At 45.6% G+C, this 23,196-nt stretch overlaps 1 protein-coding gene and 1 non-coding gene across 3 annotated transcripts in view; both read right to left on the reverse strand.

The window, feature by feature from the left end:
* Positions 1–23,196, reverse strand: part of SLC7A8 (solute carrier family 7 member 8) — a 60,750-nt gene that overhangs the window by 31,014 nt on the left and 6,540 nt on the right. For both annotated transcript variants that reach the window (XM_025391990.1, XM_025391989.1), the window contains 2 exons: positions 11,116–11,320; positions 10,064–10,215 (listed from right to left, as the gene is read on the reverse strand). In XM_025391990.1, the coding sequence (XP_025247775.1) occupies positions 10,064–10,215; positions 11,116–11,320 (357 nt within the window). The remainder of the gene's footprint in view (positions 1–10,063; positions 10,216–11,115; positions 11,321–23,196) is intronic.
* Positions 564–669, reverse strand: LOC112629502. Its single transcript, XR_003120614.1, has one exon. It is a non-coding gene; the product is annotated as a U6 spliceosomal RNA (small nuclear RNA).

Below are 23,196 nucleotides of genomic sequence, written 5' to 3' on the forward strand. Positions count from 1 at the left end.
GGTTCTGTTGAGTCTGCACTGAGCCCAGGAAGGCTAGCCTGACCCTCCATCATATTTCAGTCTTGGAAGACAGGGTATGGATCCTGTGAGGTTTAGTTGGTTCTTGGACCAGAAGGCTTGTAGGCTCTGTTGGTGTTCACTAAATTCTATAAACCTGGACCCAGGCTGCAAAATTCCCCCAAAATGGTTCAGTTATAACCCAATTCCAATGGTAGCTCGTACTTAAACTTGCTAAACTCTTTTTTCTTTTCTTTTCTTTTTTTTTTTTTTGAGATGGAGTTTCGCTCTTGTTGCCCAGGCTGGAGAGCAATGGTGCGATCTCGGCTCACTGCAACCTCTGCCTCCCAGGTTCAAGCGATTCTCCTGCCTCAGCCTCCCGAGTAGCTGGGATTACAGGCATGTGCCACCACGTCCAGCTAATTTTGTATTTTTAGTAGAGACGGGGTTTCTCCATGTTGGACAGGCTGGTCTCGAATTCCCGACTTCAGGTGATCCACCAGCCTCAGCCTCCCAAAGTGCTGGGATTACAGGGGCGAGCCACTGCGCCTGGACTTTTTTCTTTTTTTAATATGGAATGCTTCGCGAATTTGCATGTCATCTGTACATGGGGCCATGCTCATCTTCTCTGTACTGCTCCAATTTTAGTATATGTGCTGCTAAAGTGAGCACAACTTGCTGAACTCTTATAACAGAGATGCCCTTTCTTCTTTCCCCCAAAGCTCCAAGTACCACTGGGCCTCACTCCCATAAGCCTTCTGATTTTATGTTCTTAGGTATGTAATATAAATTTGGTGTGTCACATTAATCCTTAAAAGTTTACCAGACACAGGACCTGGCGCGGTGGCTCACGCCTGTAATCCCAGCACTTTGGGAGGCCGAGGTGGGCGGATCAACTGAGGTCCGGAGTTCAAGACCAGCCTGAACAACATGGAGAAACCCTGACTCTATTAAAAATACAAAAAAATTGGCCGGGCGTGGTGGCGCATGCCTGTAATCTCAGCTACTCAGGAAGCTGAGGCAGGAGAATTGCTTGAACCCGGGATGCAGAGGTTGCGGTGAGCCAAGATGGTGTCATTGCACTCCAGCCTGGGCAACAAGAGCAAAACTCGATCTCAAAAAAAAAGTTTACCAGACACAATTAATGGGTGACTCCATTTAAATCATGGGCCCTGGCTCCTCTGAGAAAAACAAAGTGATCCTTGACAGTCAGCAACAAAAGGCCAGAGGAGAATTTAAGTTTCTAGGTTGGTACAAGAAAGTAGGCAAATCTTTACCACACCTGGTGGAAGCTGAACTCCAAAAGAGTTTCCTGTTTCAGGAAACCTCAGTCCCATTCACTATTCTCCCAATCAGAAGTAGACATATTTCCAGAAGCAAGCCCCTCATTCCCCACTTTCCAGGGTGTGGGCTGTGTAGGCACACACACTCTCTGAACAGCAGAACTTCGGTCTGAGAGTAAAAGCTGAAGAGCAGAAGAGACACTATGGGAATCAGGAAAGAGGAGGTGATCCGGGAGAGCAGTTGAAGCACATTGAAATGAAGAAGACTGACTTCTCAGGTAGCTTACTTACTCTGCCATTATAGATATAGAGTCCAAAAGCACAGGGGATGCTTCCTCAAGTCCCAGCAACAGATCTTAAGTGTTGAAGAGTGAGTAAAAAGGGTGACAAAGACAGAGGGATCAACTTGACTAGTTTGAACCACACCAATTCAGACAATATGACAATATGTATAGACAATACGAACCAGTGTTGTCCCTGATTTACTTCACTTGTATCCCCAACAAGACCATGCAGTCCTTGACTCCTTCAACCTTAATCACCAAGGGCTACCAATTCTACCTTCTAATGCTAACCAAAAGCATCTACTTTTCTCTACTCCCACCGCCCCAAGATGCACATGACGGTCATCTCTAACCTGAATCCCTACAACTGCATTGTAATCGTCTTTTCTTGCCTCTGATTTATTCCCCTCACCAATCCATCCTTTAGCCTTGCAGCATGACTCTCCTAAGATACAAATACGATCATGTCGGTCTTCTGTTTGAAACCCTTCAAACCTCATTCCTCCTAGGGGAGAGCCCAATCTCTTTATGGCCCATGAGGCCTTTCGTGATGGGGTCCTTGCTTCTATTATACATTTCTTGCCTCCTAGTCATGGTGTGGCTATACTGAACAACCTTTAGTTCCCACAAACAGCTGTGATTTTTCCTGTCCTCAGACCTTGACATATGTTAATTCGTTCTGCTAGAACATTCTCCCCACCCCATTCTACTCCACCCTCCCGCCATGCTGAACATTTCCTGACTATTTCCAACTGGTCTTTCAGCCTCAATTTACATGTCACTTTCTCTAAGAGTTTCTTCAACCCCAGTCCCATCTTCACTTTTCTTGTAGGAGCTGCCTGGATGCTGTCCTCTTGGGGAACTGGAGTTCCCTGTATACTTGTCGGGAACATCCACTGGACTGTGAGTTCCTTGGTACAAGAGCTAAGTATCCCCATGCCTGCCACAGTGCCTGGAGCAGAACAGACACTCAAATATTTAATAATGTATGACTGATTCTGTATTACCTGCGGCATCATAGAGGACACACAGGTGGGTGCAGTATAATCCGTGTTAAGAAAGAAGACTAAATCTGCTGCTGCTGCTTCATGTGAGAATGAGAGTCTTTTGGTTCATTGTTGTCTCCTCTGTGCCAAGAACAGTAACTAGCCCATCATGGGCACTTGATAAATGTTTGCTGAATGAATGAAGTGTGGCATTTATATAATATTTCCCAAGAGTCCTAATCCCTTTCTAAGTTATACTGCTCTAGAGCAGGCAGAATTTTGAGCAGGATCCTGGAAGTACTACCCTGGGGATGATTCTAACCAGAGACCTGCTCAGCACCCCTCGGGGGTCTAGGGAGGACATGGAAGGCAAACATAGACACATTTTTTTTTTTTTGAGACAGTCTAGCTCTGTTGCCCAGGCTGGAGTGCAGCGGCACAATCTCGGCTCACTGCAACCTCTGTCTCCTGGGTTCAAGCGATTCTTCTACCTCAGTCTCCCGAGTAGCTGGGACTACAGGTGCGCACCACTGTAAATCATACCTTATCTCTTCTTAGTGTAGGAGTTCAGTATGGTGATTAGCTGATGGAATTTTTTTCTTCGTTTTCTTTTTTTTTTTTTTGAGACGAAGTCTTGCTCTGTCCTCCAGGCTGGAGTGCAGTGGCGCGATCTCGGCTCACTGCAGCCTCCGCTCCCAGGTTCATGCCATTCTCCTGCCTCAGCCTCCCAAGTAGCTGGGACTACAGGCGCCTGCCACCACGCCTGGCTAATTTTTTTTGCATTTTTAGTAGAGACGGGGTTTCACTGTGTTAGCCAGGATGGGCTCAATCTCCTGACCTCGTGATCCGCCCGCCTCGGCCTCCCAAAGTGCTGGGATTACAGGCGTGAGCTACCGTGCCCGGTCCTGCTGATGGATTTTTTTTAGTTTCTTTCTCTTTTCCAAAAAAAAAACAAAACACACAAATCTGCTTACAGAATAATTTTCATCTTAATGCATCATAAAAATGAAAAATGAGATGTTAGTCAAACTGGCCATTGAGTAAAAATCAAGAGATTTTCAATACATTTAGATTTTAAATGCTGGCTAGTTAGAAGGTGTACAGAGAACAATGGAGTCTTGGATGTATAGGAATTAAATGTAGGCCAGTCTGTATTTGTCTGAATTCATATAAACAAGGCTGATCGGATACCCGAAGAACTCTCTGGGGACTAGGGAAGGGCAAGAAGGCAGTGCTGCCCAGGTATCTGAAGGAATATGTTTAGTGTCTGGGGATGAGACGTTTGGGGGTAGAGAATATGAAGGCTCAAGGGTTTAAATAAACTGAGGTTAAGGGATTTAGATGATAGGAAAGACTGTTGAATGCTCTGATGTGAAGGGATTGATTAAATTTGTAAGAGACTTGCAAAACAACCCACGAGTTTCTCTGTGACAGCATTCTGCACCAGGCAGTTGGAGGCTTTCTGCAGAGGAATTGCAAAGCAACTCAGGAGTTTGAAGCAACACGTGAAGTCCTTGCCTTTCCAAATAGCTCAAGGAAGAAGAGAAATCTGAAGCCCTGGAAAAAGCTAGTCTCTTAGGAATCTCAGTAGCAAGATAGAAAACAAGATTAGACGCATTTTTTCCTTGAGAAATGCATACAGGATATTTCTTTCTCCTGAGGGTGAGGAAGGAGAAGGAGCTTCTTTAGGTCAAGACATTCAGGGAGAAGTGAGGAAGTTGAATAAAAAGAATTGATTCCACTCAGGTGCTGGACATGACTCCAACCCCAAATGAGAGGAAGGAGGCCAGGAGCTGACTGAATGAAAGGTGACCCAGTCTCCAAGAGAATGGGGGACAAATATATCCCAAAGGAAAACTCAGAGTTGCACAGATGCACATATGGAAGCCTGGGAAAGGGTGTCCCCTGGACCCAGTGCTTCCTCTGGATCACTGTGGACACTTTGTTTACAACTAGAGACCCAGGTAACAGCCAAAAGATGTGGCTACAGGATAAAAGGGCAAGCTGTAGGCTGGGTGCAGTGGCTCACACCTGTAATCCCAGCACTTTGGGAGGCCAAGGTGGGCGGATCACGAGGTCAGGAGATCGAGACCATCCTGGCGAACACGGTGAAACCCCATCTCTACTGAAAATACAAAAAATTAGCCAGGCATGGTGGCGGGTGCCTGTAGTCCCAGCTATTCGGGAGGCTGAGGCAGGAGAATGGCGTGAACCCAGGAGGCAGAGCTTGCAGTGAGCTGACATCGCACCACTGCATTTCAGCCTGGGCGACAGAGGGAGACTCTGTCTCAAAAAAAAAAGGGCAAGCTGTAGGAATAACCTGTCAATACATATGTCTATGCAGCCAGATCTGTATAGTAACAGATGCACTTTATTTAGAACTATCCACTATGACGGCAGCTACTGGCCAGGGGCTGATGATAAGGGCAGCTATCGCTGCTGACTCTTTTTATATCTTACTTGGATCTTTTATATGGGGAATATAGTCATTTACTTATGAAATAATACAAAAGGAGAAAAACACACAAGCAAATCACAAAAGGTATCAAAACCAAGTTCTAACACTTCCCAGTCCCCTCCTAACTCCCTCCCCTCCCACTAATAGACTTGTTCTGGAGAAGGGAGAAAGGCTTTTTATTTAATTAAAATGTAAAATGCTTTCTCTCTCTCTCCCTCTTTTTTTTTTTTTTTCTTTTCTTTTTTATTGCCGGGTGGCTAGGGATATTCTGCTGACTCAGCAGTGAGTAATCAGCTTTGACCTAAATAATAGAATAACTCGAAGTGGCAGCTGCAGTTGCATAAGTGTGATCCAAGTCTGCAGTTCCTTCCCTCTCCCTCTCCTCTCCCCCACCAGCTCCAGGACCCAGCAGGCGAGCCAGTTTCAGCAGGTTCTTTCCACCTCTCCACCCCCACCACCTGGCTCGTCCCAACTTCATTTCTCATCAGTTCTTTTCCAAAACAGCCCCACCATGGAAGCAGACTTGACCTCATCTCCTCCCTCCCGCAGCAAACCCTCACCATGGGCTTTACCACACGGGCTCTCCCTGCTGGGCCCTGCGCCCTGTCCTCCAGTGCCCTCCATTATACACTCAATGACCTCTCCACAGAGGGTGGCCTTTCCTCAAAACCTCTTGCTTCACAGTCATCAGCATGTCACCACAGGGCAGCAGGAAGCAGAGTTCCCCATGTGCGTATGTTCACGCCACACCCGAACTCTCTACTGCGTCTCTCAAAACAGATACAAGCTGGGCTTATTTTATGCAGCTGGCTTGCCTGGCACCTGCTAAGAGGATGAGGAGGGCTGGATGATGGTGGGGGTAGGTGGATGGGTGGGAGGGGTGCTAGAATAAAAAGTGCCAGCATTTAATGAAAGATAGCATCTACCAGCCGGGCTCAGTGGCCTCACTTTGGGAGGCCGAGGTGGGTAGATCACTTGAGGTCAGGAGTTCGAGACCAGCCTGACCAACTGGGGGAAACCCCATCTCTACTAAAAATACAAAATTAGCTGGGCATGGTGGCGCATGCCTGTAATCCCAGCTAATTGGGAGGCTGAGGCAGGAGAATCACTTGAACAGGGGAGGCAGAGCTTGTAGTGAGCCAAGATGGCACCACTACACTCCAGCCTGGGTGAGAGTGAGACTCCGTCTCAAAAAAAAAACCAAAAAACAAAAAACATCTACCAAGCCTTCCTGACCGCTTGGTTCTTGTTTTATTGAATACCTTGTAAGAGGATTGGATGCTTATCTGGTATGGCCTGCCATAAAATAAAACTGAAAAAAAAAAGAGGACTAGAGGGTCCTATAGAAGTGGATTTAAAAAAAAATATATTCAACAAACCAGAAAACAGAACGTCTGTACACAGACTCAAAGCAACTGGGAGCGTCAGGCATAAGGAAAGGGAGAAAGGAAGTTTGTGTATAGCTAATGCATGTACGTGTGCACCCTGCTGGGCAGAGGGATGGGAGCTCCACAAGGCCTTCACAGCTAGGAGGAAAGGGATGCTGCAGCATCCCTTTGTGGAGCTGGTGTGGAGTTGGTTTCCATTTCCCCTAAAGGAAATAAGGAGGAATACGCTTGGGAATAAGAAGGATTTAAGAAGATTTTTCTGCTTATGAAGGTAGACAAATATTTGAACACGTATTTCAAGGGCACTGAAAATTCCTATCTTTGGAGGACAAGATTGGCTACTGTTAAATTGGAGATAATTTCCTTGCAGTTCTGCTGAGAAGGCAGAGGACGAACTTAGATAAGCTTTATTGAATCTTTGACTACAGGAATAGAGGAGGGGGGTCTTGTCATTTTTGTCATCAACCAGTTTCTAAATTTCTCCTTGGCTTGGTGCTCTCAGAGTGTAGGTGAGGGGTAGGCTGTGGAGAGGACTGTGTAACCTGTCATTCTGAAGCAGGGCTACGGGCAGGTGCCATTCTTATCTCCTAGGAGGGATTGGATCTTTCTGGTCTGAGGGGACGCCCAAAGGGCTACACTACTTTGGAGGGTCTTTGTGCAAGAGGTCAAACCCTTGGCAGATTTGGGGAATGCAAAGGAAGCCATGGGGTCTGGCTGCCCGGAAACTTCATCAACCTGTGGCCTGGCTCCTCTCCTAGGGTACAAACTGAACAGCCTCGGGGTTTTTTTTTTTTTTTTTTTGAGACGGAGTCTCGCTCTGTGGCCCGGGCTGGAGTGCAGTGGCCGGATCTCAGTTCACTGCAAGCTCCGCCCCCCGGGTTCCCGCCATTCTCCTGCCTCAGCCTCCCGAGTAGCTGGGACTACAGGCGCCCGCCACCTCGCCCGGCTAGTTTTTTGTATTTTTAGTAGAGACAGGGTTTCACCGTGTTAGCCAGGATGGTCTCGATCTCCTGACCTCGTGATCCACCCGCCTTGGCCTCCCAAAGTGCTGGGATTACAGGCGTGAGCCACCGCGCCCGGCCCTAGCCTTGGGGTTCTTGATTTCTAGTAGGAGGGTAAGGGTGGCCTCTTGTCCGAGACACTTTAGCAGCGTCAGCGAAAAAAGGAAACTGTCTGTGTGCAAAGAAACACCAAAACAGCAGTGGCCAGCACTTCTGTGGCCCTGCTTCCCACCCTCCCATTAGCCAATCTGATGACAGAAACGGCACTCTTCCTGCATTCCCACACCCTCACTCCTCCCCCTCCCCCTCTCAGCTCTGGATCCAGCTAGGACGCAAGGATAAAGTGGCCCCAGCATCTTGCCCACCCTCAGTGACTGAGATGACTGGGGTACTGGGTGTCTAACACTGTGCTGAGGGTGTCCCCTTCCTTCTCTCTTGCAGTCCTTGTGACCACGACCTCTTGAGGCAGCTAGGATTCACTCCCCACCTCACAGTAGGGTGGGCGGGTGATGCTGCGCAGCACTCACCACCGCAGTTAGAAAGTGGTGGACTGGAGATGCAGGTGCAGGCAGCCTGATTTTGGAGCCTGCATTCCTCTGCCTCCAGATCTGTGAGCAGGCCCGACCAAACACAAGGAATACACCCCCCAAAAAATGTCTTGGCCCCATATCACAAATGGCCTGGGTGGTGGAGGTCTGTTCCAGGGTTGACCACCACTTCCAAAGAGGGCTCACTTGCCAAGGAGACCGCCTCTTGGGTCCCAGCTGCCTGCCCTGTAAGAGGCTACTGAGGTAGGTGAGTGATCGCTTCCTCCCCCATCCCATAGCAGGACAGAAGGAAAAGTGTCAGGACCTGGGAAGGCATATGGCCAGGATAATCACTACCCTCAGCTAAGTGTGTGTGTGTTAGAAGGTGTGGGAAGTCAGGGACCGAGTGAACTCTAGAGGTGGAGCCCCTGAAACATATCTAAGTATTTACTTTAGAAATTAGTTTTTGATTAAAGATGTAAGATACCCCAATCCATTGAGATGACTAATATCAGAGATAAAGTTTTGAGACTTTCTAGAAATACGGCTCTGCAGAACTTCTAGAAAGCCTCGCTAACCTATTCCAGCCCACAGAGATCTTTTCCCCTTCTCTGAATTTTACTGTTCCTGTTGTTTTAATTTTTTTTCTTTTCTTTTCTTTTCTTTTTTTTTTTTTTTAAGAGACAGGATCTCACTATGTTGCCCAGGCTGGAGTGCAGTGGCTATTATTCATAGGTGTGATCAAGCTCACTATAATCCAGAACTCCCAGGGTCAAGCAACCCTCCTACCTCAGCCTCCCAGGTAGCTGGAACTATGGTGTGCACCGCCATGCCTAGCTCCCTTCTCTGAATTTTTACTGCAATTGAATCCTAACCACAGTATCCATCTATATGGCTTTTCTCCTAGTTAAAAAACTCATGAAGGGCAGGGACCATGGACAAACTCTTCTCCAAGAGATTTTAAAAAGTGTGACTTGACAAGTTGAGGTAGAAGTAGATGTAGAACTACTGCCATGAAGCCAGAGTAATCTTCCTAGGAGCAGCTGGGAGTAGCCAGCACAGTGCAGTGTACTGGACAGATAAGAAATCAGGAGCCCTTGCACTCCACGCGGCCTGCCTCCCTGGGCAAGTCACTTGCCTGGCTCTCTGTTTCCTTATCTGTTCTGGGAAAATGTTAATACTGGCCCAGCTTACCTCATGGACTTGTCATTAGGCCCAAATCAGATAATATAGGTGAAAGTGCTTTGACCCGGCCAGTGAAAATTACAGTGCCTCCAAGGAGCTACTTAAGTTTCTTTCCTTCTTTCTTTCTCTCTCTCCCTTTCTTCCTTCCTTCCTTTCTTTCTTTCTTTCTTTCTTTCTTTCTTTCTTTCTTTCTTTCTTTCTTTCTTTCTTTCTTTCTTTCTTTCTTTCTTTCTTTCTTTCTTTCTCTCTCTCTCTCTCTCTGTCTGTCTGTCTGTCTGTCTGTCTGTCTTTTTTTTTTTTCCCACCGGACAATTGTATGCAGAATCCATTCATACAAAACACACTTGTAGGAAACTGAAAGAAAAGTAATGGGGAAAAGAAAAGGAGGCAGGGTGAGGTGGCTCAGGCCTGTAATCCCAGCACTTTGGGAGGCCAAGGTGGGCAGATAACTTGAGGCCAGGAGTTCAAAACCAGCCTGGCCAACATGGTGAAATCCCATCTCTACAAAAAATGCAAAAATTAGCCAGGCATGGTGGCTCACGCCTGTAATCCCAGCAACTTGGGAGTCTGAGGTGGGAGAATTGCTTGAACCTGGGAGACGGAGGTTGCAGTGAATGGAGATCACGCCACTGCACTCCAGCCTGGGAGACAGAGTGAGACCCTGCCTCCAAAAAAAAAAGGAGAGAAGGAAGGAGAGTCAGAGACATGTAGACCACCAGGGAGGCTAAAAGAGGCCATCCCTCAGACCGTGCACAGTGGCTCACACCTGTAACCACAACACTTTGGGAGGCCGAGGCAGGAGGATCACTTGAGCCCAGGAATTCAAGGCTGCAGTGAGCTGCAATCGTGTGACTGCACTCCAGCCTGAGTGACAGAGGACTCTGTTCTAAAAAATAATAATAATAAATATAATAAAAGAGGCTGTCTTGCTACGAAGACCCAGATGACACTTACATAAGCAGATGGCAGCCAGGAGCCGAAGGCCAGACTCTGGGGGGAAGCAGGTGGGGAAGAGCGGCTGCAGCACGTAGTTGGAGAAGGTGAGGGCAATGACAGCCTGGTTGGTGGGGTAGATCACCAGCACAGCAATCCACAGCCTCAGGAACCTGAAGGAGGAATGGGACATCCCCGCCAACAGGCATAGCAGGGATGCAGAGCCATCAGGGGAGAGCCCAGGCAAGTCATGTATCTCTTTTTTATTTTCAGAGATGCTGAAGAGCCCAGCCTCTGCCCCCACCCACAAATGAGACACCCAGCCCTCTGCAATGACAATAAAATGGTTTAATGATGAAGAGCTAAATTTCCACAAGCACTGACACAAGTCTTGGCATTCTTTCCTTCTCTCCTTTCATCATCTCTTCTCCATCACTGTGGCCACCAGCATCCAATGGTGGAAAAACAAAATTTGCAACCCCTGAATGTTGATAGACAGGACATATTAAGTGTGTGGTTACAGAAGCAACAAACAGGAGAGGTATCAAGTGGAGGTTTGCAGGGGAAGCACCTTCCACACCCTTTGGCCCATTGGTGAGGATTTACCAATGGCAGGGGTGCAGAAATTGAGGAAATTTAAGATTAGGGCCCAACTCTAGAGGGAGGCCATTATCCTTGGTAGTGTGAGAAGAGGGTACACTCTACCTTAGGTGGCCGCTCTCACTTGTCAAGATAGAAGAGCTTTGTTTTTGTGATGTGCTTTCTCTGGGAATCTATGGTCAGTGTTGTTATACAGTTCTGTTTGCTCTCACTCATAGCATCCTTCCCATTAAGATCAACATAGAGGTCAAAACTACAAAACTGGTCCCTCCGTCATTCTCAGAAGCCTCGAGGGGACACAAGGCTACACTAGCAACCATGGCAGGAAAGCAGAAGAGACATTCCATTCTCTAGCACCCCCTGGCACACTGGAGACAGGAAACTCCTAGCGTTGGCTTTTTCTGATCTGACCTCCTTCTGAATGTCTTCCTCCTTTTCCCCTAGACCATTTGGGTCTCCACAGATCCTCTTACCCAGCCAGTCCTCCGAAGATGTCCTTGACATAGGAGTAGTCACCTCCAGATTTGGGGATGGTGACCCCGAGTTCAGCATAGCAGAGGGCTCCCACAACTGTGATGAAGCCTGTCACGATCCAGACGATGAGCGCAAGGCCCACAGAACCGGCATTCTCCAGCACGCCCTTTGGCGAGACAAAGATTCCAGAGCCGATGATGTTCCCTGCATGGGACACCAAGGGTAAGAAGGGGAGACAGTAGAGACAGGATGGTTGGCAGGATTGGCATTTGGAGGGTGGTCTCATCTCCGATCTGATTCTGAAATGCCTTGGAGATACGTAAATGATCTGCAGGCAGGTGTGTCTAGCAATAATTCTCCCTGAAGTAGGGTAGAGAGGAGCAGAGAACTGACACATATTGACTAGGAACTTGGTCAGGTACTTTCCACATCTCATTTAATCCTCAGGACGACACTATGGAATCAGATATCATTTCTCATATTTTACAGAGGAGGAAACTGAGTCTCAGAGATACCAAGTGAGTTGCCTAGGTCCACATTGCAGTAAGTGATGGTGAAGTATCGAATCTCAGGACCCTCCAGCTGAGAGACATGTGGTCCACCCAAAGTGACAAGGGCCTCAAGGCTCTGAAAATGGCAGGGCTGGAAAAGTGGACTGTTTTCAGAGAACACCTGCCCACTGGAAGGCTTCAAAAATGAGCCTTTTTTGAACAGATTGTGGTCACACCCCAAGATTGGGGGTTTTCAAGACTTATGAGTGTGGAAAACATTCCTGGAGGCTGGCTTCTACCCTAGACATGACGGCCCCACCCTTGGTGAAGAACATAAAATAACTCTATAAAAACAGTGCTAGTAGTTTACAAGTGGTGTGTAGGAATGCAATACGTACAAAGCCTCAGTACTATATTCTTTCAAAAGTCGTTACCCACCAATGTTTCATGTGACCCTCAAAACAACCTTATGGAATTCAGGGAGAGGAGAGAGGCAGGTACTTCCCTCTCTATTTTACAAACGAAGAGATTAAGACATAGAGGGGTTAAGTGGCTTTCTCCAAATTCCACAGCTACTGATGGGTAAAATTGGATCTAGAAGTCAGTCTCCTGATACTTAATCCAGCGCTCTTTCCACTAATCCACTTCTGCTTGTGTGCAGGGGCTGGCTTTCTCCTGAGAGGTGAGGCCCACAGCCAGTATTGAATGGCTGGCTGCTGGGTTGTGTGTGTTATGCAGAGGAGGAACAGGAGTGTGGAGGCTGTTCCTGACATGCTTCTTCCCAACTGTTCCCATGTCCACTTCTTGTGATAAAATAGGTCATCAAGGTCCATTGGGTGGGTGCTTTGAAAGTGCTGCTTCATGCTCTGCCCAGCTGCACCACTAAATGCCTGAGGAAAGGAGCAGAGACCAAATGGATCCAGGTGGAAAGGCAGAGCTAGAGTACCCTGAGGTCAGCTGGATTTGACTGTGTTCTAAGGACATCTCAAGCCTCCACGATCTCTCTGTAGTGGTCTGGAACCAGTGAGATGGAGATTGTAAGGTCCTATGCTCAGCTTTCAAAAACTGACGCTCAGATCTCAACCATAACACAACCTCAATCTAGCCCTGAGACTGAAATATAGAATCAGGGGGCACAGGCTGAAGTTAGATACAGATGAAAAGGAAGCACATATTTGTCTCAAATATGTCTTCCTAATTTTGGTGCTAACAGTCTTTCGCAACAGAAAGGGGCTGCTTATAGAAATGAAACTAAGAAAAATAATTCCTCATCATCAAATTAGTGATATAACTATCAGGCAAAGAGAAGATAGAAAAAGGAGATTCTGAGTGCCACCAATCCTTACAGACTTCTCCTCTTCTTGTAGGTTTATGTAAAGTTCTACAATAGGACAACAGGACATCTTTCAGCCTCCTCTCTCAGACAGTCCCTATATGGTCTGTTCAGAAGTACTAGGTTAGTAGAGACTAAAAGACCTGCTTGTAGTATTCCAGGATTTAGGACACGTTCCCCCTGTCAAATGATTCTTTGCCTGCCAAACTGCTGTTCCCTGAAAGACATCAAGTGCTGGGAAATGACAGATCTAGAGACAGGTTTGCTAATAGTGCTGAAAGACGATAGTAAATTCCTTGCCTAGCAGGAAATTATCAAAAGAGCGATCTATAGGGCATTTCAAAGCCAGCCAAGATGAAAGCAATAGAACTAGGGTTATAAAACCAGCTCAAGGGGTTAGAAAAACAATCAATAGCAGCAGAAAAACAAGGTTTGACTTTGGTCTTTAAGGTACTGAAAAGGGAGGAGTGTATAGCTAGGTGCTTCTTAGAGCCATGAATGGCTGTTGCAAGAGGGAAAATGACGATGGGTGTTATTTAATAGATCTGATCTTCTCAGGAATGAAGAGGGGCAATGTTCCACTAAGGGTTTGTAGAAAACAAACACTGCAGCAGGGATCAGTAAGTGCTTCTCTTCTGTTTTCACTCTGACATTTCGAGTGTGTGTGCTCTTTCCCTTGTTCTAGGCCACAGGAGCCACTGGAAGGTGGGATGTGCAACACTAACTGCCCACTTCTTGCCTTCACTTCTTCTTGGAGGCCCCAACCTTTAAGAACGCTAACAGAGAGCTGCCAGAGCGATTGCGAGGGTCACAGTAGACTGGCATTGGAATAAGAGTCCTCACTTCAAAAAATTGGGTTTCTCTCCCCAAAACCTTCATTTTGACCAAATTAAAATTACAAAGATAGGCCAGGCATGGGTGGCTCATGCCTGTAATCCCAGCACTTTGGGAGGCTGAGGCAAGAGGATCACTTGATCCCAGGAGTTCGAGACCAGCCTGGGTGATATAGGGAGATCCTATCTCTAAAAAAAAAAATTTTTTTTTTTAAATTAGCCAGACTGGTGGCATGCACCTATAGTCCCAGCTACTAGGGAGGCTGAGGTGGAAGGACTGCTTGAGCCTGGGAGGGCGAGGCTGCAGTGAGCTGTGAGTATACCACTGCACTCTAGTGACAGAGCAAGACCCTGTCGCAAATAAATAAATAAATAAATAAATAAATGAATAAATAAAATTACAAAGATAAAAGCTAAAAAATATTGAGCTACACTAGTGTAAATTAAGTGCTAGGGGATAGGAAAAAAATTAGTGTCTCTGATTCTAGGAAATCACCCCCTAGCAAACCAGAAGTCGAGAACACTTCCTTCACCTTAGCAGCCTCTGGGACGTCTGCAGGAGAAAGAATGTCACTCACAGCAGAAATATGTTCTAGAGTGGAAAAAAAATTGATGTTACATTTACTCAACAGTAGGGTCTACTACTTCTATCCAATCTTTAGTGTGATTATCTATCTGATATTCATCTCCTCCAATAGACTGTAAGCACCATGAAAGCAAGAACTATGCTGCTTTCCCTTATCTGTGAAGTGTCCCCTAGTAGACACTCCATAATGTTTAATTAATAAATGATATCTGACACCATTTGTGCCTCTCTACAGAGCAATTTAGTATTCCTATTTCTTTGGAACATCCAAATCCTGTGAGAATGTTAAGCATATACTGCAGGCAAATGAGTAAAGCAACCCACTTATTTCACTGCTAAGGAAAGTAGACTGACTATTATTACCATCTCCTATTTATTTACTTATTTACTTTGAGATGGAGTCTCGCTCTGTCATCTAGGCTGGAGTGCAGTGGCACTTTCTCAGCTCACTGCAATCTCTGCCTCCCGGGTTCAAGTGATTCTCATGCCTCAACCTCCGGAGTAGCTGGGATTACAGGCGTGTGCCACCACACCTGACTAATTTTTTAATTTTTAGTAGAGATGGGGTTTCACCACGTTGGCCAGGCTGGTCTCGAACTCCTGACCTCAAGTGATCCACTCTCCTTGACTTCCCAAAGTGCTGGGATTACAGGCGTGAGTCACTGCGCCTGGCCTACCATCTCCAATTTATAGGGGAAGAAAGTAGGACAACTATTATTCCTGTTTTTCAAGTGGGGAAAATGAGGGCGGTATTATTATCCCTATTTTATGGATGAAGAAACTGAGACCTAGAAAGGCAGTTATTTGCCTAAATCATAGGGTAAGTTCGTTGTAGCTGGACTGGAGCCTAAATCTTCTGTCACAGCCTCCAGCTTTTCCCTGAAAATAAAAGGTCTTCCTAATACACTAGGGTCAGTCTTCCATGGTCTACTTTATAGGCAATGGGCATGGTTCACAGGAGCAACTTATTAAAGAGTTGGAACACAGATCTGATTCATTCCTTCTATTGCAGTACCACCTTCAATGGGGACTTATAAAACATTGATATCCATTACCTTACTTGGTCTCCTAACTACTTGCTTAGGTGCACAGGGCAGGTTGTATCATTCCTATTTTACCATTGCAAAAACTGAGGCTCAGAGAGGTGAAGGGACTTCATCGAAGTCATGCACTGTATAAGTGGCAAGACCTGGATGAGAAGCTAAGTCCTTGGACTTGTGGTCCAGGCTTTCCTCCATGATTCCATGTTGCCTACCCTCTGGAAACTGCACAACAGACACTTTAACAGTTGGGCTTTTCAACTTGGACACTGTCTAAGTGAGACTTTTCCGGAGTGGCTTTGAAAAAGACGAACTGGGAAAAGGCTTTTCTACTTTGACTATGAACTTTTTTTTTTTTTCCTTCCTTCCTTCCTTCCTTCCTTCCTTCCTTCCTTCCTTCCTTCCTTCCTTCCTTCCTTCTCTTTCTCTCTCTCTTTCTCTTTCATTCTTTTTTTTGAGACAGAGTCTCACTCTGTCACCCAGGCTGAAGTGCAGTGGCACGATCTCAGCTCACTGCAACCTCCGCCTCATGGGTTCAAGTGATTCTCCTGCCTCAGCCTCCCGAATAGCTGGAATTACAGGTGTGCGCCACTATGCCAGGCTAATTTTTGTACTATTAGTAGAAATGGGGTTTCACCATGTTGGACAGGCTGGTCTCAAACTCCTGACCTCAGGTGATCCGCCTGCCTTGGCCTCCCAAAGTGCTGGGATTACGTGCTTGGCCGTGGGTCTCACCACTCTTTCACCCAAGCTGGAGTGCAGTGGTGTGATCATACTCACTGCAGCCTCAAACCCCTGGGATCAAGTGATCCTCCTGTTTCAACCTCCTGAGTAGCTAGGACTATAGGTGTGTGCCACTACACCCAGCTAATTTTTTTTTTAGGTGGAGAAGGCGGGGGGGGTCTCACTATGTTGCCCAGGCTGGTCTCGAACTCCCGGCCTCAAGTGATCCTCCTGCCTTGGCTTCCTAAAGTGCTGAGATTATAGGCATGAGCCATCCCGCCCGGCCAACAAACGTTTCTTGATGAGATACAGGAAGAAAGTTGATCACTGTGGGTTTTTTCCTCCAATGTTTTAGCTTAGACTCTTCGTCTGTAAAGCCACTTAGAATGAGATGCACATCTATCCGGTATTGCTGAGGTACTCAAGATTAGAGTTTTAGTCCTGCTTCTATCCCCCTCAACTAATAAAGTAGTCATCTTATCACACAGATCTTCTTTAGTGAAGAATGAATTCTAGGATGCCTGGACAATGAAACCCAGTTTGGCTTGTTCTGTCAAAGAAAAACCAAGCAAACCATTTCATTAAAAAGGAGCCACGTTGTCTCAATGGGCAAGTCTTCACTAGAAAAATTGCCGGAATTGAGAAAACCCACATTTGCCGTGAATAATCACTAACTCCCCCATCTGTAGACCAATATCCATGTGACTCCCATTAAAGCATTACTCACATCTAGGCTTGTCCACACTAGAATGTTACAGCCATCAGAGAATTTCCTAAGGCATAGAATTACAGACTTCTGACGCCCAACAGACCCTCAGATCCAAAAGGCTTTGGCCTTCCTTACTCATGCTAGCCCTGAAATCTAGCTACAGCCTTCTCCCGGGGCTTGGAGGTTTTGGCCATTTCCATGATGTCCAGAGAAAGCTAGGTGATCCTGCTTTGTGTTTCTTCCACAAAGTGGCTGAGAGGATCTCAGAGCTTTTCAGGACTAAGGGAACAGCGTGAAAGCAGGTCTGGCATGTGGGGCCCAGGCTTTGATCTTCACGCCAGGCCTGGAAGCTCACCATGCCTCTCACCCTGTTTACACTTTCCCATCAGGACTGTACAAACAGCTCCTCAGGGGTGGTAGCAGGTCAAGACTCTGACACATGCCCTGAGGAGTCAACATCTTCTGCAGACTGAGATGTGGAAGGCGCTGCAGAACTCTGCTGCTCTGGATTCTTTATTGAAAACATGGAAAGGGCACTAGACTTAGAGCTGGAGGAGAAACTTTGTTCTTGCTTTGCTATGTGACCTGAATTTTTGTGAAAATCACTCTCTTCATCTGCAGAATAGGAGTAATTGTTCCTGCCCTGCCTACCTCAACAGGGTTGTTGTGGGGAATCAAGGGAGAGCCTATATGTGAGGCACTTTACAATTTGTGAAATGCTAACAAATGTAAGGAATGGTTAGGATTTGTAGCAGTAGGGACAGAGACCAGTCCTAGAAGAATTCAATGGACTTGCTTTGGAGGCTTGGCTCCAAAACAGTACTGTACAGCCAGGACTGTGAAACATTCTCTGAGTCATTTGTCTGCTGGTCTAGGTGTAATTTTTAGATGCCGCAGGTGGGCGGACAGCAGGTAATCACATCTCAAAAGGTATTTATTGAGCGCCCACTCTGTACATGCTTGTTTTGGAAGGTAATGGGGAAGCACTTGTTCACACACGGACTTCTAATGAAACGAATGGAGCCAACTACCAGTTACTGAAAGACAGGCATCGTAGCCTGGGGGTGGTGGGGAGCTGAGTGTTGAGCCCTCAAATAAGCCCATGAAGGACCCACATCTTGCCTCCAGCATTCCCGGCCCAACTGGGGAGGCAGGCATCTACAGTGAGAGGCTTTGTCTTCCTCGGTGGTTTTCAACTTTGTCTACCACCTCAAGAAGGCAATTGGCCGTATCTGGAGACACTTTTGGTTGTCACAATGAGGGTGGGAGAGCTACCAGCACCTGGTGTGTAGAGGCAGGTAATGCTGCTAAACATCCTACAATAGACAGGACAGCCTCCCACAACAAAGTATCTGGGCTTCATTGAAGTTCGAAGGTAGAACAAGGCTTCTCAACCTCAGCACTGTTACCTTTTGGTTGAGCTCTAATCCCTTTCAAATTTGAGCCTGGATGATTTTTTTTTTTTTTAAGCTAAGCACAAAAATGTATTGTTCATGGGAATAACTCATTTTTAAACAGAACAAAATTTTCATTGTGGTAAAAACACATAACAAAATTTACCATCTTAACCATTTTTAAGTCTATAGTTTAGCAGTGTTAAGTATATGCACATTGTTGTGAGGCAATCTTGAATGATGATTTGTTTTTGACTGACTGCTATTATTCAATACGCACCATGTACTAGGTTATAGGATGTGAAAGTGAGACACAGTGCCTGGTTTCAAGGAACTGTGTGGAAAGGGAAGACACGTGTGCACAGACACAGAGCTGATACCACCACGCAGAGCAGAAGCTGTGTGAGGGCTATTGCAATACATGACAAGATTTTAATGTGTGAAAAAAAAATATCACTGGCATGGGCTGTTCAGAAAAGTCTTCCTGGAAAAGGGAAGTGTCAGACCAATGCTGATGAGTGAGTAGACTCAGCTCAGCAAAGAGAAAAGGAAAAGCAACCAGCTGGTTGCTAAGCAGATCAGACTTGGACTGAAATGGTCAGTCATCTCACTGGATCAGTCCAATTCAAATTTCAGAACCAAAATTATTGAAGGTGTGAGTTGAAGGTGGGAACCACTAATCATCAATGGTTCCCCCCATTGTACAGCATACTGATGCACTATGGCATTTTCCAATAAATATTAATTTATTTCTCTCCTTGAGTTAAAGGAGTGCAAGGGCTTTGTTTTATTTTTTAAATTTTTCCTTTTTTTTTTTTTTTCTGAGACAAGGTCTCACTCTGTCACCAAGGCTGGAGTGCAGTGGCATGATCACAGCTCACTGCGACCTCTGCCTCTGGAGCTCAAGCAATCCTCCCACCTCAGCCTCCTTAGTGCTGGGACCACAGGCGTGTGCCACCCTACCCGGCTAATTTTTAAATATTTTGTAGAGGCAGGATCCCACTGTGTTGCCCAGGCTGGTCTTGAACTCCTGGATCCGAGTGATCCTCCCATCTCAGCCTCCCAAAGTGCTGGAATTACAGGTATGTGCCACCCCACTCAGCCAGCTTTGTTTAAGTACTCCACAACAAATTTCCATTGCACATCTAAGTAAACTGATAATTAGCTTGCTCAAGATTACGAAGATTGTAAATAGGGAAGCGGTTTGCAAACTTAAGACTATCTCTAAAGCCCATCTTTTTCTAATCAGTGGTTCTTCCCATTCTATGGCATGCTGATGCAAATCATGGAAAAATTTACATTAAACTTTCTGCTTTCAGTATCAGGGTCCAAATATCACCTTAGGTCAACCTGACCTGTCTTTATCAGCTGCTTACTAAACACTCTCTGCAGAACTGTACTCTTAAAAAGCAGCTGAAGTATTTGTGCATTTCCTAAATGTACAAACCAGCACCTTTAAAACAGAGAGACAGATGAGAAAAGTAATAATTCTGCAGCAGTGGTACTCTGTCTGAATAATCTGCTTTTGCAATGTGCAGTTGAGCGTGAGGTTGCCTGGTCCATCTTCAGACACTGTGAAACCTTCTCCTCAGAAGTAACGTCACTGCTAATGCTGAGGATATTTAAAGCAGGGAGCAAACCAATGAGAAGACATGTGACTGTGACAAAGATGAGGGATGAGATGTGATCAATAAAGGTTTTCAGCTCAAACTTCACTCATTCTATAAATAAAACAGCTTAAAATAGACTTGAGGGATTATTTTGCCTCCTAGAAATAAAATTCACCAGTGCTCAGGACAAGGCCTAGAATATAGTGTGCTCAGTGAGTGTTTGTTAAAATATGGAATAATTCTGAATCCTATGTCCAGTTGCTCCCACTCCTGCCGCAGAGAGTAGCCTGCAGTTTGCCATTTCCAGATATCCAGGGAGAAGGGATCTGGGGGCCTGCTCTGTAGACATGCTCTGGGAGGGGAAAGAAGGCATGGTCCTCCATGCTCTGTGTGCTCAGCAGGGAGTTCAACATTGGAAAGGAACAGTTTCTAGCCCCCTGGGTTCCTGAATGGCTCTCGTTTTCTGTAGTTTGGGATATACTCCTGGGATCATTTGCACGTGCCTGCTTTTCTAGATCCATCTCCCTCTCCTACAATATCAACAAAACGACAACAGAAATTCCTGAGGCATTTCTTTGAAGGCAGCTGTGCTGCTGGATTACTCATCAGAAAGACAGAAAACCTCGGTCGCCTGGCAACTTGAGAAGCCCCAGCCAAGATACCCCACACCTCTACCCCACTTCAATAAGCTGATTTAACTCAGAAAAGTGTATATATGGTGCTGGCCTCTCTGAGAAGGTTATTTGATTTGGGTACAGTGGTGTTTTTTGTTTGTTTGTTTGTTGTTGTTTTGAGACAGAGTCCTGGAGTGAGCAGTAGTGCAACTTGACTCACTGCAACCTCCACCTCCTGATTTAAGCGATTCTCGTGCCTCAGCCTTCCAAGGAGCTGGGACTACAGGCACTTGCCACCACAGTTGGCTAATTTTTGTACTTTTAGTAGAGAGGGGGTTTCACCATGTTGGCCAGGCTGGTCCCAAGCTCCTGACCTCATGTGATCCACCCACCTCGGCCTCCCAAAGTGCTGGGATTACAGGTATGAGCCACCGCACCTGGCAGGTACGGGGTGTTTTTAACTGTGGTTGTTTAAAATGGCTGTCTAGTGTGTCTCTTGGACATAGTTTTTTACCTGCCAGATTCCTACTTTCTTTCCCTGACTCTAAGCATCTCCTGCTAGTAAGTCATTCTGTGTAACTCTGCTCTTTGAGGGAATGTATTATCGCCCTGACAACAGCAGATTCAATCAAATTACTCCTTGAGCTCTCTGGTTCCTGGAGGCAGGAAGCATCCAACAGGATCCCTGGTCCCAGACACCTTGCACTCCAGACTGAGGAGCATTTTAGTTAAGCCCAGGTGCTTCAGAGTTTAGTGACCTGGGTGGGAATCTAGGTTCTACCATCACCCACTTACTTACCTATTTGAACCTTTCTCTTCTATAACAGTAGTTATTGTGTGGGATTAGATGAGAACACTTATAAAGTACTAATCGGGCACTATAAATCTGGTGCATAGTAAGTGCTCAGTGAATGGTAGCTACTTAATTATTATTACATTGCTGGGTGTATAGCCTTTCCCTACTCACCAAGATGTGTTTGTTTTGAAATACCTCCTAGTGGCTCCTGTCCCAGAATTTTATTTGAGAACAATGAGAGTTTTAATCACATTTTCATCCTGAATGAACCAAATCCTAATCCCTCCATGTTTTGTGTGTGTATATTTGTTTTTCTTTTTTTTTGTTGTTGAAATACAAACTCAAGAAGCAGTTTTCACACTCCCTCCCTCTGCTTAATATCCAGTAGACATTTTTGGGATTAGAAGCTCATACATCATATTCGAGACTAAAATGCAAAATCTTCTAAAATGGTATAGACCACATGGGTGTGAGATCTTTCATACTTGAAAATTTTCCAAGTCAGCCCAGAGCCATTTCAGTACAGGTTATACCCATAGCCACATTTCTCTGTTGACAGAAACCCTTAAAGTTTTTTTGCCCCAATTTTTTCAGTATCAGACATCCATGGTCTTTCTGGACTCCAATCTCAGGGTTGTCTTCCTCCATGGCCAACTGCCCCAGCATGCAATACACATCAGCCTCCTCCTGTCTTGGTTACCAATTAGAAATGGGAAATAGTTAAGTGTTTTGGCTATGGAGTCGTCGCAGTTATCAGTGGTGTGACCCTAGGAAAATTAGCTACCAGCTCTGTGACTCAATTTCCCCATTTTTAACGTACAGGTAATTATAATAAGTACTTTCTTAGGATTGTTGTGAAGATTGAATAAAATAATATATGTAAAGAGCTTATAACTCAGAAATTGGCATTTAGGCAGGGCGCGGTGGCTCACCCCTATAATCCCAGCACTTTGGGAGACCAAGGCGGGCGGATCACTTGAGGTCAGGAGTTTGAGACTAGCCTGGCTAACATGGTGAAATCCTGTCTTCACTGAAAATACAAAAATTAGCTGAGCATGGTAGCTCACGCCTGTAATCCCAGCTACTTGGGAGGCTGAGGCAGAAGAATCACTTGAACCTGGGAGCGGGAGGTTACGGTGAGCTGAGATTGCACCACTGCACTCCGGCCTGGGTGACAGAGTAAGACTCTGTTTCAAAAAAAAAAAAAAAAAAAAAAAAGAATTGGCATTTAGTAAGAGCTCAATAAATACTATTTTAAAAAGTCATGTTAGTTGGGAGATAGTGGTCTAGTAGCTAGATCTGCATCCAGTATTGTTCCATAGCAAATATACCAAGATCCCCTATAAACATAAATTGTGCTGAAAACAAAATGGTCTGATATTGTATACTTTTTTGATTTACTATTACAGCTCTCCAAACAGCTTTTTCACCTTTGTTAAGTTTAGCTTAAAGCTGCCTCCATACATATTTTAAATTCCACTTAAAGTTTTCTCCATAGGTAGTGAAACGTAACCTAACTGGATGTGTAAATAGACTGTAACCTACTTTTGTACCATTAACTGAGTTTCAGCCAATCAAAGGCAGCCAACTGTCCAACCCATGTTCAAATAAGGCAAACGTAGAGCTGTAACCAATCCAGCTGTTTCTGTACCTTACTTCCATTTCCTGTATGTCACTTGCCTTTTTCTGCCCATAAATCTTCGACCATGAGGCTGCCCCAGAAACTCTGAACCAGTTCTAGTTCAAGAGGCTGCCTGATTCACAAATTGTTCTTTGCTCAATTAAACACTGTTAAATTTAATTTGTTTAAGGTTTTCCTTTTAATGCCTTCAAGACATAGATGCTGGTTACATACCTAGATATGTGACTGGTATAAGGTACCTAAACGGCCGAGAACTCTGTGGGCACCTCTAACATGGCTGGGAAGGACACTGGTCCATAAAGGAAAGTT

The sequence above is a fragment of the Theropithecus gelada genome, chromosome 7b (assembly GCF_003255815.1).
Source record: "Theropithecus gelada isolate Dixy chromosome 7b, Tgel_1.0, whole genome shotgun sequence".
Lineage (NCBI taxonomy): Eukaryota > Metazoa > Chordata > Mammalia > Primates > Cercopithecidae > Theropithecus > Theropithecus gelada.